General features: G+C 39.0%; 1 protein-coding gene across 1 annotated transcript; it reads right to left on the bottom strand.

The window, feature by feature from the left end:
* Positions 1–1,987: 1,987 nt before the first annotated feature.
* On the bottom strand, positions 1,988–16,646 carry CDC7 (cell division cycle 7). The gene is made up of 11 exons (XM_084211224.1): positions 16,550–16,646; positions 14,586–14,669; positions 12,658–12,793; positions 11,918–12,011; positions 11,663–11,805; positions 9,765–10,014; positions 9,124–9,219; positions 7,948–8,126; positions 6,657–6,739; positions 3,665–3,814; positions 1,988–2,700 (listed from the first exon to the last, which is right to left on the bottom strand). The coding sequence occupies exons 1-11, from the start codon at positions 16,641–16,643 to the stop codon at positions 2,324–2,326; spliced, it is 1,686 nt and encodes a 561-aa protein (XP_084067350.1). The 5' UTR covers positions 16,644–16,646; the 3' UTR covers positions 1,988–2,323.
* Between the last annotated feature and the right edge of the window lie 6,888 nt (positions 16,647–23,534).

Below are 23,534 nucleotides of genomic sequence, written 5' to 3'. Positions count from 1 at the left end.
CCCAGCTGTGGCCTCACAACCACTGAGAATTTGTTGAAGCAATGTAATTTCTGTGCAGAGTTTTTTCTAATTGCAGCTCTCATGGCACAAGATTAATGTCCAGTTTATAAATATCTCAAATCATGTATATAAACTTTAAAGGAATCAGTACTTGGCTCTTACCTATGGTTTTTAGAGATTCTTAGAAACACAGCAGAGAGAAGCAGAAAATCCAGTGGCAACCACTGCTCAGCTGTAGTGTTTTCTTGCTCTTTTCCTTCATGTTTTTCTTCTTTTTTCTTTTTTTTTTTTTTTTTTTTTTTTTTTTTTTGTGTGTGTGTGTCCCTGTAAGAGCCCATTGCATTTAACATTAGTTTCTGGCTTTCTTCTGTAGAGTGCAGCAAAAAGTACTTCCTTACCATATGCTAGTTCAAATGCACTTTTCTTTTTACTTCATCCTTCCCCTTGAAAAAAGAATTCTCCACATTTTAAATAGCTGACTGGAAAAAGGAATACCAATGTGTTTTTCCAGCTTGTTATGGAATTTACAGAGCTTAGAACTGTTCCTTACAAATTTCATTTACCCTTAGTGTTTTGGTAAAAATACCATTAGCAATGATTTTTCCTTTTTGGCTTTTAAATGAATGCAGAGGTTAATTGCTGTGGGTCTGGTGGAAGGAGCTGCTGAAGGCAGTTAGCAGGGAAGCTCAAGAGCTGAAGTTGCTTGAAAGCTCACAAGAGATAGCTGACATATTTTTGCTTGTTGTCAGCTGGTGCTCTCATAAGACCATAGCACGAGTGAATGTGGGAGGAAACAATACATCTGCAGACACTGGCAGACAGCACTGCTTGCCAAATTTGGCCACAGTTCCTTTAGATAAATAATTTCTCAGTGACGTGCTGTGTTGAAATTATATAAACAGCAAAAATTACTAGACCTGGGCCCCAGGGTCTTGAGGGTTTCAAGATTTTCTGCAATCAATATTCTGACATCTGCAAATATTTTTCCCCTAACAGCTGATGCCAGAAACAGAGCAACAGTACCATTATTTTCTATGTATTCAAGATTTTGAAAATATTAAAATCTTGCTTCTTCAGCCCCAGTCCTGGTCAGAATCTTTGCTCATATGACCATCAGGTCATATGAGAAGGCTTTTACAAGACTTATCAAAAGAACTTCTTACAGCAACTCCATCAGCATCTCAAGAAACATATATGGAAAAACACTGTATTATGTTTCAGTCTCCAGATTCATTGGGGGTTTAGAGAAACTTCTGTTGAACAGGATGTAGCTTACATTGCACATTGAAGGTGTGGGATTTTCCTCCTTAGGACCAGAAAATAGCTAGCTAATGCTGTGGTAAGAGTTCCTGGATAATTAGGATAGTTCCACTATAAGAGCCATACACACAAGAGCTCTCCAAAGTGTCTTCTAGCACTGAGAAATTTATGCAGGAAACCAATGTGAAAGACTCCCTGAACAGAAACATCCCACAGGAAAAGCTTGCCTTACCTTTATAGAAGCATCTTTAGACAAGCTTCTGAAGTTATAAAACCAAATCATTTATTGAACATGTATTTTTAAGAAATCAGTTTCTATGACAGAAATCAAACCTATGCCTGGCACTCAAGACATGCTTGAAGACAGCAGCTGTGGAATATTGACAGTTACCCATGGCACTGAGGAAACATGCAAAATGAATAACTGCATTTATTACTATTTCCTAAGTAGCAAAGACCAGACATGGACAAAAATGTACTTTTAAAAGTTATGCATTTCTTTTGATGATATAATCTCTAGCACCTGGCCTTTCCTCTAGCAACACTCCCAAAGTAATACTGTTCTCTGAAAACAGTCTGAACAAAATGAATACTCTTTGTTCCATTTTCAGTCCCCTATGTACCAAACAGGAACAAAGCAGAGATATCCAAGTACAGAAAAAAGTCTCTCAAACACTTTCTTATTTCAGTGTTACCTTAAGGCAAACTTGTAAATTTTAAGGGAATATCTTGAGAATTAAGCATAGAGCTTATGAAACTCTTTTTTCTTTGTTGTTTATGATCAAAGTTAACTTTCTTAGAGAACAGGTAGGCACAGCAATAACCTATCAGAAGTGTCTTAGGATAAGACCACGTTAGTGATGTTTATGTAACTTTTGCATCTGGAAGTATTTCTTAAACTGACATTTGCAGTCTAACTGTACAAGACAAAATTTCAGTAGTTCAGAGCACAGTGCGACATTGTTTCAATGAGTGTAAATGTTGAGGGCAACAAGGTAAAACTGCCTCAGTATTTCATTTCCACACAAAACATATGAAAGGAATAACAAAGTAAGTTATCTTCTCAGAACCTTATGTCTTTAAAAAAAGGATGCAGCAAAGCCTCTTTTGCAGTTATTCTTGTTGCAGGGTTTAAGTCTAGCAGCTTATCAAGTAGGTCATATGCTTCATCAGGAACCTGATCCCATCCTTTCATGTCAGTTGTCTTCATTTCCAAAGCACAATCACCTTCCTGAAAACTCTGTACGTGTTGAATTTGTTTTCCAAGTGTCTCAGGAGCACAGGATTTGTCTGCTGCAATTGACAAAGCTGTGTTGTTTTCAGACCTGCTGGGCCCTTCCCCCTGAGATCTCTTACAGCTGCTATTTGTTCCTCTCAGCTTTTCACAGAGCGTTCGTAGGTTCTGAGTTGGGACAACTTGGGTACACACAACTGATTTTCCTAGGGAAAAAAAAGTTGTACAGGGAGCCACATTTTATTATATTTTCTATACAACTGTAACTTTTGTTTCAGAGAAATTTCAGGTCTGAAATTATAACCAGCATGATAGAGAAACATCCCAAATCTATCAAAGACCCAAATCCAGCCCCCCATGCCTCCACACGAACCCTGTGGCTACAGAAGCAGCCCCTGAGAGTCAGAAGGGGTCACCATCTCAGTTCTGCTCAGAACAAAGAGCTTTGGGTTATGTCAGGTTATGTAGTGACAGGTCAGCCACCCTGTGCACCAACTTTTTGCATTTCACTGTCATTTAAACAGAACTGAAGACATTTAAATACCCTGATTTCTACACCTCTGTCTGGAGAATGAAAATTGATGCTGGCAGTCACACAGCCAGGTAGCAAGCGCTGCAGCATTTAGCCTGCAAGCAATTAGGGGAATGGTTACTTGGCGATTTTGTGTTTTGTGGTGATTGTGTCCTTTTAAACAGGCCAGCTGTTGAGTATTGGGTTTTTAGCTTGTTTGTTTGTTTGTTTGACTAGGCCTTCTGGGGGAAGGGGTGGGGAGAAAAGCAAGGTTTACATCATCTAAATTTTAAGTCACATTGACTTAAGCCTCCAGGCAAATTCTGTAGAAATAGAAACACTGTCTCAAGAATTCTAACCAAATGCCAGTAGGAAACATTTCGTTGGCATACTTCACCTCAAGTAGCCCTGACTTAGTGAAAGGCAGTAGACAGGTTGGGAAAACTATGACATAAAGTACCCCATACACACACTGTAAAAGACAGGAAAACAAAAAACTGTCTTAAAAGTCTGTCAATATACACTTCAAAAAATGTGATTTACTTCCAAAATTACTCTCAAACCTAAAAATATATTTATTTGCACAAAAAAATAATTGATTGTAAATCTCAGTATTAAGTAACATCTTCCCCCTTCCCCCATAATTAAGGTTTGCATACCAAAAGTTCTAGCAGCCTGAATGGTTTCTCTGGATCCACGAACTGTCATGATTTGTGCCAAAGCAGTTAAATCATCACTTGCTTTGAAAAATGGATACCGTCCACTGAGTAGAGAAAGGAATATGATTCCTGCAGACCACATGTCTATTGCTGCAAAGGAGAGCAAATTTATTAACAACTATACTCACAATTTCATCACAAACAAATCTCAACTTTAAACATAAATAATGATCTGAAAAGTTTCTATCAGCAAAAGTTAAGTTCTGAAGTACTTCTTGACTTTGGTCACATAGATAATACATCAGATAAGAGTGGAAATTTCTGTAATTAGATTGAAGAATAATTTCCTACTTCGATGCAGAGGGAGTTTTTTTCATATGAGTGATTCCATTAATTTGCTAAACTTGAAATGAACCAAAACAATGTTTGAAATTGTTTTACCTGGGAAGATGAGAGGGGCAAATGAAATGGCTGGTTTGATATATATTTAACTTTACTCCCTATGAAGAAAACCTTATATAAGGGTCATAAATAAAAAATGTTTGTGAAACAATTTTTTTGGGGAATTGAGGCTGGCACAGGTAGGCGGTACTAAGAAGTTGATCTTATGATGAACTTTGTTCTTCTCTAATATGAACTCACTTGACAAGATAGGCAGTTTAAAAACCATAATAGTTCAAAGTTATTCATCACTTTCCTTGTGTTATGAAGAGTACAGAGAGTACTCTGGGGAGAGAGGCCAAAGCATGATGGAAACTTCAGTGCTGGAAGTTACAAGAATACCTGTCTGCCATAATTTTTTGGCTCACTAAGGGGCACATTTTAAGAGATGGCAAGGAAAGTGAAGGAGAGAGTTTGAAGGATCTTAAACTCCAAAGACAAAAATTAACAGTTGGGAAATAGAGGCATATTCATCCTAGTCCTATTGAAAAAAGTAAGCAGCAAAATAGGCAGTAATTAATTAGGACTTTTTCATTAGAAACAGTCAGCACAGGACTTTGATTTGGAAAAAAAGCATTAGGTTGACTGTAGTTGCAAAACCAGATTTTATGCCTTTTATTAAAAAATAAAAATCCAAGTTAATAATTTGGCACAATTTACAGTGGAAGGGTTTTCAGCCTTCTGCACAGTTCCTGTAAAAAAGTTTTAGTATCATCTTTCCAACAGTGATGCAGTAATACTATCTGTTTGAGGGGCCAGGCATCCCCCTGAGGATGTGGTTGGGTAAGCTGGAGTGACCAAGGTCAAGACCTTTGAGAAGGTTTAATTATGTAACTCTTGCTGAAATTATAAGGCTTTATCTATGTGAGCAGGCAGTAAATCCTAGCCCCACAATTGTAGTAGAGCTGTGATTATCAGCAGTGTGCAAGGTCTTTTGGAATGAATGTCAAAATCGTGATTCTTCCCTATGCTAGTGTCTAGTGCTATCCAGCTAGTGAGGAAAGGGGAGCAAGGGACAAACCAAGGGAAAGTGTAACTGGACCTGTGTAGCCTCAGCTTGGGAGTACAAACTCCCAGCACTGTGAACCTGGGTCAGATGTGCTATAGTAGCTCTGGGTAGTCAGCTGGATCCAGCCAGTAACTTGATGTCAGCACAGAGGCCTAAACCAGGAGTAACACTGGCAGGAGTACAAGGAGGTGACTCCAGCAGCCCCAAATGAAAGTGGACAGTAATACTTGCTAGTTCAAATAAAACATAGTATATAAAAATTAGTATTATGTACCCAGTTCTAATTAAGGCCCTTGTTGACATACTGCAGGAGCTCAGCACCACTGACTCAGTCCAGGGATGTCTGTGCCACACCCAAGGGTGTCTAGATTTACCCCTACTTCTTGTAATCTCGTTACCCTAGAGAACCATCTGAAGGCGTGCTTAACACCAGCACGTGTCCAAGATTTCCTAGGTATGTCTTCTTTCTGCCTCAGTTCTGTCTAGACAGATTCAGAGATTGTCTAAACTTGTCCTAGATTTCTGGATGACTGCTAGCCTATAAAGCTGGCTGTTACAGCACAGGCACAAGAACTCCAAACAAGCTGCCACACCTTTGAAATCCCAGTCAGACCCACAGCACAGATGTTTCAAACAGCAGTAAGCCACCTAGGCTTACTGATAAGCTGACCACATATATTGATAATTCTATTTGGAGTGTGCTTACATACTTTACTGAAAATTGACAACTTTCTCAACAGCTATTCAGAAAAAATATGGCTAAAACCTTATATTTTAAATCCAGTTTTTGGGGGCATTTGTATTTTTTGTCAGTTAGAACTCCTGGCCATACAGCAAATATTTAATGGGTAACTTTGCTTCTATTGGTACTCCATCCTGCAGGTAGGCACAACCTCTCCCACCCTGCTTGCACCAGGGTAATGCATTAACCATCCCTCTGCCCTGCCCCAATATTTACCCAAACCACAGAATCTTAGTAACTAAATTCTAACACAGGGAAATTAAAATTTTAGTTAAGAAAATTACAATAATTATATACCATCTACTTAAACTACTAGCAAAAAGAAAAAAAATATGATTAAAAAGTAATTAAATAATGCTTTCTCATACACATCTGCAATTACACCATTAATTATGCCTGCTATGGCAGCATAAGTTACAACATGCCTAGAACAGGCTAAACAATGTTCCCTCTCCCCAAGATTTATTCAAGATTTTTCTTGAACAAATAAATCAAGAAACTTAAAAAAAAAAATCTTTTTTCTTTTAAAATATATTGTATTCAACTCCTGCACATGGCACTACCTCTCAAATGAATAAAGACACATTCAAGTTTCAAACACAGGAAAAATATTCCTGAATTGGTCTTCCTCTGAATAATAAACTTTTAATTAAAATGAGGAAGCACTTGAAAAGCATTAGAAGGGATAAAAAATGAATTTCACAAGTTTCATCCTCCCGTAAAAAAGACAACAAAATATGCATAAATGAGAAGGATGAAAAGGTGAAAAAAGCCATTTGTTTGAGTCTGTTGGGCAGTACCTGTGGTCTGAGTGGGGCACTTTGTTAATACTTCTGGAGCTCTGAATCCAGGTGTTCCTGCCCTGGGAGCCACTTGCTGACGCCTTGTAATAAGAGACAAATATATTTAGAATGTTAAAGTTGATAAGTAAGTTCTAAATCTAATAATACTTACTATTATTTTTAGAATATATTTGTGTAAGATGTGTAAAGAACCTAACCCTGCTTTACTCAAGTTTTACATAGCTTTCAAGCATCTTATCTAGCATGAAATCCAAAGATACACACATAATAGCCTTATTATCTATTATATTATATTTTAATTATCTAGCATAAGATAATACCAGAGAAATACTTATAGCATACTTAATTCACAATGACCTTTTCTTAGTTTCAGCTAAGAAAAGTGTCACTTTTGTTAAAGACTTGTATTCATGGGAAACGTTGAAGTTGAGGCTAATTACCCCAAGGCAAAAACTATATGAGATTCTTGAGTGTGGATGCTATGACTTTGTGTTAGTGCAGAGCAACCTAAGGGTCTTTCTGAGCATTGCCAAGAATTTACTTTTTGTTAGATTAACTAAAAGGGGCGAGGTTACCACACATTTAAAAGATCATGTGTGGATAAAAGGCAATAGTAGATCATAACCAAAATACCTGCAGAGGGATGGAGTTGAACTCAGCTACGAAGATTCTCCAACATGAGGCACTGGAACAGGTTGCCCAGAGAAGCTGTGGATGCCCATCCCTGGCAGTGCTCAAGGCCAGGTAGGATGTGCCTTGGAGCAGCCTGCTCTAGTGGGAATTGCCCCTATCCAAGGCAGGGGGTTTGGAAAAAGATGACCTTTAAGGTTCCTTCCAACCCAAACCATTCTGTGATTCTATTAGTTTTTTAGATTAACAAATACAGAACAGTCTTGCTTCCTTTTCATTCTACATTTCATGATTTCCAGAATCCCGACTGTTGCTATAATTTTGCCCCATTAGATAAGTACTAAATGATAAAATTTAGAACACTATTTTAAGTGTTGTAATTAACTCAAGTGATTTTCTACAACACATGTAGGTGAATAAATAAACACAACAACAAGAAAATAATTACCAGTGAATCTTTCTAGCTGCAGATAGCAGTGAACTAATCCATGAATTCCATCAACTCTTTTTGTTTAAAAAGAGCATACTCAGTGTTTTAAGGGCTGCAGAGATCAAATATTATCTTTCACTTACTAAATCAGCAGTCTAGTAAATCTAAGTTTCTGACTTTGCTTGACAGCAGAGTAGACAATTTTACAACATTATCAAAGCAAATTACCTTGAAAGGCAAACACTGCAGACTCTGTCCGTTGCATAACAGTCACAGAGCAGGTTTAAAGGGCAGCCACTGGCAGCTTTCCTGGCTGCCCCATTGCTCACAGTTTTGGTAGAAATAATCTTCTTCTTTGTTACTAACTTCCTAGATGAAACATCTATCATCTTTGATTGTTTTATGAGCTGCAATGGAGATATTTTAGAAAAGGTGACATATTTAAGAAGTTTCTCTTTACATATAAATAGGACAGTTCCTGAAATACTGACTTAACAGGTGCTGCTGAACAAGAAGAATTTTAGAACGACTGCAAACCTCTTTAACAGTACCAAAACTACTTAAAACAGACACTGGAACCTTCTAGATAGCCTGACTTCTTCCCCTGAAGAAGACATTTTCAGTGTTTACAAAAAAACCAATGTATATTAGATATTCTGAAGCTACAAGACAAACATTTTTCAAGTTACTATAGTGTTTCAAGATTTTTTTTGGCTTAATGAGAAAATAAGAAAAAAAGAATATGAAATGACACAGCAACACACTGACACTAACTCTAGTTCTACAATAAAATACCATAAACCAAAACCTCTAATGAGTTGGGGTTTGCCCCTTGTCATATTAAATACTAATTACAAAAAAAAATAGTTACAAGTTTTACCCTCAGCTTCAATTGCAAAATAATTTTTTAAAAAATGTCATGAGGTAAGTAGGGAGTGGTTTAGCACTGGGACAGGCTCCCCAGGGCAGTGGTCACAGCACCAGGCTGGCAGAGCTCAAGAAGTGTTTGGACAATGCTCTCAGGCACAGGGTGTGACTCTTGGGGTGTACTGTGCAGGGCCAGGAGTTGGACTCGATGATCCTCACGGGTCCCTTCCAACTCCCTTTATTTTGTGATTCTAGGATTAGCTGCACAGATAGATGTATAGGAAAAAAGATTAACTTAGCATCCAAACAAGATTAGGTAGGGACACAGCTACAGGACTCCTTGTTTAGGAGCCTCAAAAGGGACTGAAACAGAAATGAAAAATTCTTTGAGCCTTTCAGGAAAGACACATTTAATAGTCTGCTCAAACCTTTGAGTTCCACAGCATTCTCGAGCAGTGCTGTCTTAAAGAACAACCAGTTCTATACTTTTTCAAATATGCAGCAGATGGATTCTACTGAGGAGTCAATACTTCTTACTTTTGTGCTTGAGTTCTCCTGGTATGTGGAGCTGTAGACATTGAAATTCCTCTCTCCGAAGACAGAGCGCTGGACAGAATGGTGCACAGAGTCCTCCTACAGACCAACAAAAAGGACAGTAAGGATCCTGTTTAACAGGCATCTGGGTACTGACAGCACAAAAAAATGTGTGGAGTGTCATGAAACAAGAACAGCTGCATGTAAGTAATTTTCAGGCATCAGGTTACTGTGGATGAAGAAACACGGTCTAGACAGAATAGCAAACATGTTTACAAACCAATCACACCTCTGAAGTGTCCCAAGACAATCCAAGTGTAGTCTGTATTGCACTTGTTATGCAACTAGTAACTAAACATAGGTGAATGATTATTGACTTGGGGAGGAGTTTCCCCATCCACGTCTCTAAAAAAGGATTTAAGGCTGTCTAAATAGTAACTCATGTTAGGGTTTATACAGCCTTCAGCACTGTATTGCATCTAACAGATAATGATGAAGCCAATAGTTATGTGGAAGTAGCTCCTTAGATATGAACATTGTGCTGCTGTGCAGGCTCAGCTTCTGTGCAAGTACTGGATCTCCCCCTGTTGGATGAAGGAACACATTAAATATATACAATAGCATTAATGAAAAAGACTGAGAACCTTTCCTCCTTTTCCTTGTTTCATCTGTACTTTTGAAAGTGAGCTGTTCCTTCTATCAGCTGCTTTTGAGGCTGACTGTTGAGCTATCTGTTTAGGTGCTGTGACACTGACAGAAGCCCCATTTCCCAAGGTTACAATGGGATTAGTTTGCAAGCAACTTCCCTGCTGGTCTTCAGAGTGGGCAGTTTTAAGAAGCTCAATTTTTGTATCAGGGGTTCCTTGTGCCAAGCCAAAATCTACCAAGGCATACCTGAAAAGACAAATTCAGAATCAGGAGTCACAAAGTATCTATTAGTCATTCAATTTACTATTCATTACTTATGTTTCTTTCACATTTCATTCTTGCTGCTTATCTGTACTGTTGCCAGTATCACAGTCCTATTTTCTTCCTTCTCCTCCTACTTACCCAGTTACCTATCTTCTCAATGTTTTCACCCTACACCACTGTTCATTGTTTCTTGTCCCAAAATCTTATCAAGTGCATCCTTCCTCCAAAGGTATTAAAAAAAATATTTCCAGCAACTCCTTTCTGAAGTTCTTCTAATCCTACAGCCCTGAATCTTCAGCCAGCAGTCATGTACAAGTGACTCAACTCTTGCAGGATTCCCACAGACACAGGACAAAGGTAGAAGTGAAGATAGACCAGACCAACAGTGCTTAAAGTTTTGGCAGAGTTCTGGCAAATACTACTGGAATTTACTTTAGTCTTCAAACAGGTAAGACTACATTAGTTCACACTTCAGATCTGTCTCTAAAATAATTATTTTTTGCTACAACCAGTACAGAGACAATCCATCTGTCCCTGGGTCTCAAACTCAACTCCACGCCTCTAAACGCAAAGTAGAGATTAAGGCTCAAAAAAATGCAGGAAGAGCAAAATGACAGTATATGTTCATTTTGACAGATTAAAAAAAACCCAAAACAGTATTTCTCGAACTTGTAAGCTTGTGGTTTGGCAAAATGCAATCAAATCTCCCCTACAAACTTTCACTGCATAGAATCACAGAAACATTTAGGCTGGAAAAGATCTTTAAAATCAAGTCCAACTGTTAACCCCACTCTGCCAAGTCCCACAAAACCATGTCCCGAAGTGCTGATCTACAGGTCTTTTAAATTACTCCAGGGATGGTGACTCAACCACTTCCTTGGGCAGCCCATTCCAATGCTTGATCAAATTTTTTCTAATATTTAATCTAAACCTTCCCTGATGCAACTTGAGGCTGTTTCCTATCATTACTTTTTACTTGGGGATGTGCATCCTGCTACAGTGCTTGGTTTTGGACATTCTCCAGCACCTCAGTGTCTCAGCTTTACAAGCACAATGCTAACAAATTCAGCTATAGGACTGCTAGCACTAAAGCATTCTGTCCATTTCAGCTCTTCACAAAGAAGCAGTTCCTCACTTTTTGCAATCTTTAAATTTTGTAACTTGCAGGCAAAAAAGCCAACTCTACTAGTTATAAACATTAATTCAATGTAAGGTGAAAACAGCCCAAAGCCAGCTATCTTACCTGTATCAATTTTACTCTATCCACTATTAAAAATGTACAAGGATCATTATATGCACCACAAGTTACAATTAACTTTCTTGTTAAAAAAAACCCTCCATATTTTATTCTTCTCATTCTTAAATATAGTACTTTTAATCAGTAGTAAAATCTTCATTTTATCGGGTCTTTGTCATTCTATGAAGCAGATACTCCACTAAGTAAAATAAATCCTTTCCTTCTTAAGTCCTTTAACAGTGAAAGAAAAATTTTACAAATAAACCCCCACTTTTTTAGCTTTATTATTTAAGCACATGTTATGGAGCTGGAAGAAAAGAAGCTTAAAAGCCTAATTGACTCTGCTCTGCCAAGGCACACATCCCCAGATGAGATCACAGTATGGCCACTCACTTTTTTAGCTGCCTGTTGTAGAGGAAGTTGCTGGGCTTGACGTCACGGTGAACAATACCAAAGTGATGGATGCGCCTCAACGCTTTAAACAGATTAAACATGTATTCCCTCACTTCTTCAAAGGAAAGGGAATTCAAAATGTCCTGAAAGAATATTTGGATACTGTAATTTATAGAATCATAGAATAATCATAGAATAATTATGCATCTGCTTTTAATTAAATGTTTTACTACATATCAAAAGTCTGAGACTCACCAAGAAGGACTCATGCTCCAGATATGGCATAACAATAACAACGTGATCATTTTTCCTAAAGCAGTATTTAACTCCCATAACATTATCTTGTCCCCTAGAAGAAAAGTAGTATTACTGAACAAAGACCAGAAGATGGATGTTTATTTTCCTTTATTTCTTCAAAATAAAAACTTCAGTAAAGCTTTCTTTTAATCCTAATTTTTATTTTGACAGCAGTCTTATGAGCAATCAGCACTTGTGCTCTTGCTGCTCACTGCTATGTTCCATTTGAACTCCATTTTATGCTCCATTCTGCAGTTTGGAATAGGACTCTACAGATTATCTGTGGGGCTGTAGTTTGTTGTTACCACTGCAATGAATATAGGCCCTAACTTTCATGATCCTAGTACTTTGGGAAAGTGCTATTCAGCACACTCCACCATCAACTATCCATTCCTAAAACCCCATTTCTAATAAAATGATTCTTTTTTCCAAGCATTTCAGAACTGGAACTTAGTTACCACCAAATACATAATGGAATTTCTCAGCTGGTAAATAGAGCACCCCTCCCCAAACTGCAACTAGCAGCAAAGGGCATCCATTACAGGTAAGAGACTCCTTTAGTTATTTGTGCTCAAGAAAAAGAATATATACATGTGTGGTTAAATACAAATCAGGAGAAGTGCCAAAACTTAAATAAATACAGAACAGTGAAACAATGTGCAGCAGTTATGAAAATCATAATTTTTTTGTTTATGTACCCTGCCACTGTGAGGCACTGAAGTTCAGCAGCTATTCGCAAAGGGTGGCTGGTTGGAATCAAGTGCTTCAGAGCCACTTTTTCCTCATATCCTGTTTGTAGCTGTGCTGTGGCCAAGTAAACAGAACTAAAAGTACCTGTAAACAAAGGAGAAAAACACCGTCTTCAACATTTTTAATTAGGTCAATGCAGATTTTTACAGAAGTGATCTAACTGTTCACAATCCTGCAGTACACTTGATACTACATCAAAAGCAGATTCTAGAAGAGAAAAATCCAGTTCCTTTTTTCTACTACTGAATACACTGATCTTGTATACAAGTTTTTTATGTCAGTAAAAATGCAAATATAACACTGTCTAACTTGCCTGGGACACAGTGCTCTTTGAATGTAAATTTCCTATCTTTGATTTGCTTTCTTGTTTAGGTAGCTTACTTTCATCTGACATCTAACTCCTCTCCCTACAATGTAAGAGGACTATATAATGCTAATCTGGAAAGCACTGCCAGTGCTATTCAAAGCACTTCTGAAATTGCTACATTTTCCTTAATTCTGTACTTTATCTATAAAGTAAGGCTTCCCACATGATGTCTAACTGCACTGCTTATTTGCCCAGAACATTTTACCACATCTAATGTGATACACTTCTTGAGCAAGGGAGTATTCAGCCTGTATGATAAGCTTACCCAGGCATTTAATTTTAAGGATATCCTAATAAGCATCTTAGGAGGTTAATTTGTCCTAGTGATCTATCTGAACATACAGGTTGAAGTGTTCTTCCATATGAATAAAGAATAGAAATTACTTTTGATTACATTGTAAGTAATGTGTTTGCATCATGCTGGTTCAACAATCTGAGGGCAAACATACATCAAATTGCCAGCAAAACATAACTGCTTCATGCAAGCATAAAAAAAAATCCCAAACAACCTGGAGGCCCATACCTTCAACAGAATTGATTGCAGCAACAAGGGCTACCGAATTTGACGTAAGACATTGTTTTTGGTGGTGAGAACTACTAAAATGAAAGTGATTCTACAGTGGAATCTTAAATTGAAGCTTGTTTTCTCATAATACTCTTGTACTGCAAATGGTATTTTTAAAAAACATTGTTTGCTCCCAAGAGTAAAATCAGTATTATTCAACCAGAAATTTTATTTAATTACACTTTTTTATGATAGGTAAAAGGGTTTTTTTGGTATTTTTTGGGTTTTGTTTTTGGTTTGTTTTTTAATTTTACATTCTTGTGGGGAATGGAGCTGGGAGTTTTTAAGTAGTTTGGTGGTTTTTGAAATAAAATCTCTTAGGCATCTAAAAAAGTGCTGAAATCCCACACTCAGAAGTACCTGGATCTATTTACAGTCATGGCTGACACTAATTTAAGGTATTTGCAATACTGTCTTGTTGAAGGCAAGGTGAACACAAGCATTTTCAAGTTTGATACTGCAATATGTCTTCAAAAATAAAAAAGTTGTTCATTTTTTAAGTAAAGTAGCTCCAACTTTTCTGTTTCCTTATCCACTTCTGCCCAAGAGATTTCAGTGGAAACGAAGCTAAATTAAGGAACACCAATTAAGTATGTCAAAACACAGCTACACATAAGTAGATTTCTCATGTAAGGGAGAAAATGAATGGATTTTTAAGACTATTTATTTGAATCTACCTGAAAAGTTTTTAAGCCAAAATTGGAAAGCTGTTTTTTTTAAAAGGCTTTAATATACTAGATTTTCAATAAAATATATTGCAAGTGTTCCTAATTAATACACCTATGTGTTCAGAAACATATTAGAATTCCTACAGAGACCATGTAGTAAGTAAAAAAAAGGCATTTGGCTTAAATTGTGCATATTGGGATCTTAGATTTGTACTTTTTAAGTTAGAAATGCCAAAAGAAATCTTAACTCTAAGCAAGATAAAATGAAACATTTACCTTCCCCGATTTTTTCTTTTATTTTGAACACATTTACAAGCTGTGGCACTGCTTCATAAAGTTTTTCAATATCTTTTTTTACTCCTGTTGTGGGAAGAATGGGGAAAATGCATTAGGAATTTTATTACCTGATTCAATATCTGATCTGTTTTGGAGATCACAAATTACACTTCATAGGACTGTGGATTCACATACACAGAGGAAAAAACAGCATAAAGGTATCCTATCCTGTTGACATTACCATGTGGATACTTGATATTGCTGTTCTTCATCACACTCCTTTCTAAGCTGCAGCATTTAAACAATTTTTTTACTTATCTGACAGATAGATTCTGAGAGGACAAAAGCTGCCTGGTTTGTGGGACACCTACAGCTCATCACTAAATGTTTACATGGGATTTGCAACAGCAATTTGACAACTTTAGCAATTGTTTCTAGCACAGGTGCAAAGTCATCAGATGCAAATCTCAAATGCAAAAAAGCAGTATTTTTTAGATATTTTTAAGATTGGTAATGCCATCTTTCCCACTATTACTTAAAATAGCTGGCACCAAAGCCCATGTTTGCTCTGCATTTCAGCTGCTGCACTTCATGCTGCAATCACTAGATGGCACGACAAGGATGCTGTACTGTATTACTTCAAAAAAATCATGTAGTTTTCCATTCAGTTTACAAATCCTTGTTGTTCAAGCCTTTTCTATACCCCACATAAGAATTCACTTCTTTTGAAGCTATCAATTTTGTAGAGGCTGTGACTAATTTCTGTGAAGCAGGGGTAAAGAATATTTCAGTATGAAAGCACAAACTGGTATTTGAAAAGTCAGTCAAATGAGTATACATTTTTCATTCTAAAAATAAATAACAAATTAAATTTAGCATAAACAGATAAATTGTAATATATTCTATATGTAAAAATGGATCATGTTTCACCAGAACAGTAAGTCATAAGCAATAAGATTATTTTTTTTTAAATCACAGATATGCTAGAACCAAAGCATGGATTAACATGCATCCCTAGCCTTCCATGTAGTTTACTTTAAACAAGAACAAAAACTGCCTGAAGAACACTTTCTTCCTGCTAAAACCCCAATGAATTAGCTACTAATTCAAGTAACAGTTAGCTTTCAATTTAATTTTTTTTTAATTTCAAGATTTTATAAAAACTAACACACAAAAACTAACATCACCTGGTCTGTTCTGGGGGCCTGAATCCTCAGCTGGGTACAGAGAACATACAGTCATTGTGTCTTCAGGGTAATAATACCAACAATATTAGCCAGCATGTTCTGTGAGAAGATTTTAAAGTGGTTTCTTCTCATATTTGCAAACCAATGCAAACACTGTTCAGCATCAATCTGGGCATGGATGTGCCCAAGAGCCTGAGACAGGACTATGTATTTTTAAAAAATCAGAAGCCATTATATCTATAAACTGGCTGACCATCAGGGATTCCTGAGCAAGCACTGTACAGAAAGTGGAGACTCAGGTACACAAAGAGACTCAGAAACACCAACAAAACCTCCATCAGAACACATGTTCTTAGTTTGGCTTCTACAAAAGAAAACAAGAGTGTTTTTATGGACATAAACACATCTAAAGATATTGGAGCATAAGGCTGGTAATTGTAGGTTAAAAGGCAAAATACTGTGGTTTTGCACTTGTATGGTCAGTTTTATTCTCAAGGGCTTGCTTTTTTGCATTCTGGTATGCTCTTATAATAACATGCTCTGTAATATATTAATAGTAGGTTTAGCAAAACTACTGCTGCTGAAGTCTTATAACACACAAACAGCAGGAATAACCTTAAAATCAAGAGCCACTTCAAATGTTTTTATTTCATTAATTCTTTATCCAACAGGATCATACAGAGACAGGCTTATAATCAATACTGAAATTTCCCTAAGTGACGAAGCAGCATGTCAGCAACAAAATGTAATGTTCTCAATTCCTGTTCCAGCACATACCTGAAAGCTTGCTGTTGTGCTCAAGATTCCCGTGGAAGTCTTCAGCCTGCTGAGGGTGCTGTTCATCACAGGGAGACTTCAACACCGCCTCCATCACAAAACAAGTCTCAAGTAAAAAAAAATCCAAGACTCTGAGCGTCACTTCTGGCCACCTGAGGGAGCAGGCATATCTGGTAAGACACCTCCTAGCCCTGCACTCAGTTCCTGAGATGAGATTTAGGGAGTCTGGGGAGTTCCTCTGTGCTACCTAAAACAAAGTGCCATCCACCATCCCAGTGAAACAGTAAGCCAGTAAAGCAAGGAGGATAGAGGTGGGGGGAAGGGAAGGAAGACTCCAGGATAAGCTTAAATACAACTGATTTTCATCTCTCATGATTCTTCATTCACATTAAAGCATTGTCTTTTCCCAAAAGTTTGCTTTGAAAGACAAGGAACAGAGGTGCACAGAAACAGCTGCAATGCACACTGCAAAAACTATAGAAAGCCAGGAAGACTAAAAGAAATTCTAAGAGAAAAAAACACCTACTCCATATGAGAGATCTTTCCTTCCTAGATAAATTCAACAAAACATAATTATTCATTGCCCTCCCACCAAAAGAAAAATAGAACATGTTTATTTTTAAATGCTTCTTCCCAAATCTTGGAAACACTACATAAAACTGTGAACTAGTAAAGTCCACTAGTACTGTACAATCAAAAAAACCCTGATAATCCCTTTTCAGGAGCAAAAGAGTGGCAGAGTCTCCCAGGGCAGAACAAGCAGTGATAAGTAAGCCTGGAAGTAGCAGCTCTGACAGATGCTCAAAACTGGTTCCACTCAAAAACATTCCTTCCTTGTTACTCTGCCAAACTTTTAAAGATCCGGATGAACTTTTCCACACAGGGGAAACAAATTCTGAAAAACTCCTGATGAAAGGATTCATCTGTTTCAGCTGTGGAGCCAGAAATACATTTTGTCCCCAAAGAATTTGAGCTAACTTTACTCTGTCATCCTTGTGTAACAACAGGGACGAGAGGCAGGAGCCGTCTCATTGGAGCCCTGTTTTTCTGCGGGAGCTTTGGCGGAGAGGGCCTGGGACGCTACCGGAACGCGATTAGAGACGGTTCCGATCTCTGCCAGGTAGGCACTGCCTCTGCTAGAGGCGAGCAGGCAGCTTCGCCTGTTCCAAACGCGTACCACCCTGGCCTCAGCGGCAGCACAAGGACGGCACGCTAACACCCACTGGCGCGGAGCAGCCGTCCGCTACAGGCGAGCGGCACCCGTCCCACATCCCAACCCCGCTGAGGGCACCAGGGCCGCACCGAGCGGGGCCAGCCCTTACGGGACAGCTCCCGCCAGCCAGGCCCCGGGCCCAGCGCACGCCGCGGGCTTCCCCATCGGCCCCGGGGCTCACGGGGTGCAGACGGGCCCTTCGGCCCCCCGCGTGGAGCCGTCGCTCAGCTCCGCTCCGATCGCGGGGCCGCCCAGAGGAGAGCGGCTCGGTTCGGTTCGGTTCGGTGCCCGGGCGGCACGAGCGAGCCTGAGGGAGGGAGGGGGAAGGGGCGGGGGTCACTCACGCGGACACCGGCGCGCGCCGGGGCTTTGCTGCTGCCGCCTTTCGCGCCCGCGCGCCGCCGCCAATCCCGGCCCTCGGCGGAAGCCGCGGCCCCGGCCAATGGCGGCGCCGGGCGAGGAAGGGCGCGCTGCCATTGGCCGGGCCGAGGGGCGGGGCCCGCCGCAGCGGCGCGCGCGGGGCGGGGCGGGGCGCGGGCGGTGCCCCCGGAGGCCGGACGGGGCTGCCTGCCGTGAGCGGGGTCCAGAGCCGGGCGTGTCCCTTAGGCTTGGTTTTCTACTGTGGTTATTGCGAAATAACCCAAGCCCAAGTCCCCAGTAAATTCTTGTTCTCTATAGCTCCGCCATAAATTCAGGCAAATGACCCAGAGGCCAAGGAAGGCTTCACCTACACCGTTGTAACGGGGCTTGGCTCGCAGCTTTGCCTTGCTGCCTGATTACACAGCAAAAAGGATCGCACAGAATACGACATTAAATTTGCACCTTGGCTCTGGTCTGGGCTGTAACCCCTGACCAGCAATAAGTAGGTCGAGGAAACTTAGTGGAACTATTGGCACCATTCACTGTTAAGATTTCCTGACGTTCGGAGTAGTTGGATTTTATTGAAACTAATGCAGTTGTATGTTTGTAAACGAAAGAATTTAGCACTTCTTATCTGTTACCCATATTTGGTCAATATTTCTTTTTTTAAAGATAAAAGAATATTGCTTTTGTTGAAGAGTAGCTCCACTGCACTTGATAATGCATAGATCTCTTGTTTAGTAGAATATGAACCGAAATAATCTTGTTTATTCCATAATTCAAGCAGAGATCTGTAACTGCAGCCCTTGGTAAATAACAACCAAGCCTGGCGTTGCCAAAGTTCCCAAGGCAATGTTCTAGCTTGGCTTTACCTTATAACAAGCTGTACTTGGGTTAACAAAGTGTTAAATGCAGAAACAGGTTCCAGCACTTTTGTTAAGCTGTGCTTCCTATTACACATTTTAGAAAGAGGATGCTGAAATGAGTTGCTGAGCTGCTTTGTTGGTTTTAGTAGGTTTTCTTTTCCTACAGTTGTTCTCATTTGCACTTTCTGTTTAGGGCTCTAAGAACTCAGTGCCGCAGCTTGAGCCTTAGTGAAGTTAATTTCAGTTAAGTGTGCCTGAATTTAAAAGCAGATTATACCAAACATTAATTAAATGAGGTATAATGACAAAGTAATGTAGGCCAAATTCTGTTCTTTCTTTTATCCATCTTCTGTAATCTTACAGAAGTTCAAAGGGCACCATAAGCATTCATGAGTGCAGGTTTGTCCTAGTGCTAATGACAAGCAACATCATTCTAAATTAACCGCTTGGGACAATCTTACCTACAGCCATTTCTGAATACTGTTGAACCAGGAATTCTATTTGCCAGTTAATCCTTGCAAAATAGCTGCTGATTATTTACAGGTTGCATACTTAGCTCTGCTGCCTTCTGGCCAGGTCAGAGTTTCATCTGACTTCCTTGGCCTCCCTGCCTTGGAGTTGTCCTCATGTGGAATACCAAATCACCACTATTTCCATGCAGCTCCCATTACTGGCAATTCTCTGTCAGTCATATTCATACTAACTTCCTCCTCATCACTTCAGTTGCACTTGCACACAGCAAGAAATCTGCTTTCTTTATATTTTCTTATCAAGACCCTGTCTAGCTGTGGTTTCTTTCCCTGCAATGTCTCAATTAATCTTGGTTTCAACACCTAAAATTATTTTCATGTAGACCCAGGTCATTTATCTAGCTTGATTGTGAGCGCCTCTCCATTTCCTCCTTTCTTCTTGATCCAAATATGTTGTGCTCTCTCATGCCATCCTTCCAATGATTCTGGTTCTCTGTCATGTCAAATGTCTATAGTTTTTTGTTCCCATGAGCATAACTGGCCCTGTAGTATAATCTCATATTGTTTCTTAATTTACTGTCCCACTCTTTCTAGCCTGCCAGAAACACCAGCCTTGATGCTTGCCTTCATTTAGCTCTTTTTACCTTCTTGTTTCTCCTCTGTTTCAGGAGGAAGTTAAGTCAAGTTGGATATGACTCTTGTGATATCTTCTCCAAAGTCACCTCTTCATCAATGTTTTTCTCCATGTACATCTTCACAGGAGAGAGATAGAATATCTGTGCCATTTCTACTCTATTTTCTCAGTACTTGCTCAAGTAGCTTCAACTTATTTTTGCTCTATTTTGAATGAATTTAGAAAAAGTAAAGGTATTGCTTCTGCTTTGCATCTGCACATCTTCTATGCCTTTGCTGTAGCATGAGACACTCCCTGTTACTGTTGGCTTGGATAACAGAAACTCCTTCTTCACTTGTGGGGCAGAGAAGGCTCCATCTGCTCGTCAACACTGAGCATCCAGTTCCAACCATGCACCACGGCAGGAACTTCTCAGAAGGAAAGAGAAGAAATTCCATTAATTAAAATTGACAGACAAAGCAGCACATCTAATGCTCTGTGAGCCAAACTGCTGCACTGCCTTCTCTTGTGGCTTTATCTGTAGGTTGGAAATGAAGGGTGAGAAGCCAGACGAGGAGCCAGGCCCATGCAGAATGTTCCCTACAGCTGACAAGCAATCGCCAAAACCCACATCTGGGAGCTCGCCAGGAAAGGATCCAAACATTGCTGTGTGATTGCATCCACTGCTGCCAGAATCTGCAGCTGAATCAAACTTTTTTCTGTGTGCTGACAGGCCTAAAAGAATCTGTGCTGACACTAGAGCACATCTATTAACCACTTCCTAGGTCAATTAAACCAGAAGACTCCCTGTGTTTGTGCTGTCCTCCAGCCTTAGAAAAACAATAAGCAAGATCCAGGAAGGTCATTGATGAATGGTATCCAGCACAAACAGAGGCAGGAGATCCTTAACATCCCCTTGCTGCCAAGAACATCCGCTCATAAACTAGAAACTTAAAATTAGAAGTCAGAAGCTATTTAGAAATGAGCAAATGAGAGCAGTTTTTGCCCTGTCAGTATTAGAAGTATACATACGCACATATAGACAAAATGCAATTTTAATGACAGTAGAGACTGTTAAACGTACTATTCAGTTTTCATTAGCCTAAATGCTTTCCTACTTCTAATTACTCTTTTTGTTAGCAATATGAGTCTATGGCAAAAGTTTGCTCTCTTTGGCACCAGGTTGAGATACATCTCTTCATGCTATTGTGCCCTTTAGGAATACTGTCAAATTCAATTATTCAGGACTCATGAGTCTTGCACTAACATGAAGAGATTGATTTGAAAACCATGGGACTAAAGTCCTTTTTTCTGTTTTTCAATTTCCATTTCTTAACCAGGAAAACTGAGATTGCCAGCTTTGCTCTCACATGCAGATGAGTGCAGCCCTAGAATAATGAACTCAGATGTGTCAGTGGCTGTCTTTGCCAGCATTTTCTGATCAGCTGTGTCTGAAATATCAAGAATTGTTGTGGTGTCAGAAAACATACCACAATAACAGTCTCTACAGCCTATTTAAAGGCAGTTAAAAATAGATATAAAAATTACTTTAGGCAAAGACAGAGGAATTCTCAATCTTTTATAAACTCATTCAAACAAAGCTGTCATTCAAACAAAGTATGTTTTAATAAAATCTATTGATATATACCTAATAAGGAATGTAGGCTCTCCTACACAATGGAAAAGTTGAAAAAGGCCAAGCTGAGTAAGCTGATGAGTTTGCTGTAGCAGAAAGGGTTTGTGCAAACCTTGACTTATAGACGGAGCACAGCTGTTAATGGTTACAATTTTTATCTGTATGTGCAAAGTGCTGAGATTGGTTGGGCCATGGTGTGTGTGGTTCTGATGGTCACATTGCAAGATGGATACTGAAAAAACGAAGTGAGTATAGAGAAGAGCTACAGAAAGATCAGGAGTCAGAGAAAATGCAATGAAGAATTAAAACCTTAACTTCCCTACTGAATCAAAGATTGAAAGGTGAGTCGATAACTGTATACATAAATGCACAAAAAGAATGTTGAACATCAGGGACATTTGAACCTGCCAGAATGAAATAAGAAGGAATTAATGTCTACTAGCTGGAATCAAGCAAGATAAAATAGTTTTCAGTATTTAGTGCAGTACTGACAATAAGTATTCCTTTGAATAGTTTAGGGCCATCATTGATTACTTGGCTTTGGGTGTCTTCAGGCTGAGACCCAATGCCTCCCTGGAAAACACAGGCTAGCCAAACACAGGCTGTGTTGTATTTGAGTACAGCAGGCTTAGTTCAGGGTTGAATACATGGGCCTGTAATTTACAGATCACACTATATACTCCCATAGTCTTCTTTAGACTTCATAAATAAATTTATGTACTTTGTAAACTCTCCAAAACAACTATAAATAATTCTTTTCCTCCTCCCACCCCAAGTTTAGCTTTACTTTTCATGTGTGTCTTGTCTCTATATGACTGTTGTGTCTCACTTGCACAGCAATATGGCTGGAAAAATATTACTGACAGGCTAAGGAGGCACCCACTTCTTGTCTCAGCTGCTGAGACTGCTCAACTCCTCTCTGAGAAGTTTCTTAAGTAGTGTCATGGCCCTCAATTTCATTTGACCTCTAGGAGAATGTGCTTCTTCCAGTTCAGCTCTCTCTATAGCTGGTCTGGGGTTGTGCTTCAGAGATTTTTCAACCTTTCAAAGAAAAGAGATAAAATCAAAGCTTTCCTCAGCAGCAACTGTCCCTTTGAAGTAATTCAGGTGTTCTTATAATTACAGCAGCTTTTGTGATTGCTTACACCTAACAGGAATATTTGGCTTGGCCAAACTGCTACCTGTGTAACTAAGAGCAAATCTGGCATCTTATGTGTATGAGCTGTGTGCTTTTCCTTTCCTCATGTTGTATATTGTCTCTTTGGATGTAGAGCTACAGTTTTCTTTGTTCTTTATATTTTATCAACACACAAGAATTTCCTCATGGTTAAATAAGATTTTCTGGTCTCCTAGTAGATATATAGATAACGCTGTGGTTTTGCTCTAGTAGCTGACATAAGGCTGAATGTGGTAACCTCACTTACTGAACGATTGTGTTGTCATTGGGAATGCTCACACATGTAAAATGAGTAGGACTTGGCCCTTTGGTCATATTTTTGTAATAAAAGATAAAATGAGATTTTTAGGAAACTGCAACTTATGACCATTATATTTATGAGGCTGTCAGGACTGCACTGTAAAAATTCATATTATTTAATCCTTTACTCTGACACTAAAGCATCATTTCATTTATATGCAAATAGGAATGTGCTGTTTCTTCACTGAAGAAGCTGTTTGAATTATTCAGATTTTATTAATAAAGCTTCATAAATAAGTATTTTTTCTACTCAATTGGTAGTGGCCAGGGGAAAGAATCTGTTTATCAGACTTTGTTATTAGGAGCTTCATAACAAAATATGAAGATTTATGGAGTACATAATTAGACAT

The sequence above is a fragment of the Fringilla coelebs genome (genome assembly GCF_963513975.1).
Source record: "Fringilla coelebs genome assembly, chromosome: 9".
Classification (NCBI taxonomy): Eukaryota; Metazoa; Chordata; class Aves; order Passeriformes; family Fringillidae; genus Fringilla; species Fringilla coelebs.
This window is presented reverse-complemented; position numbering and strand designations above follow the sequence as displayed.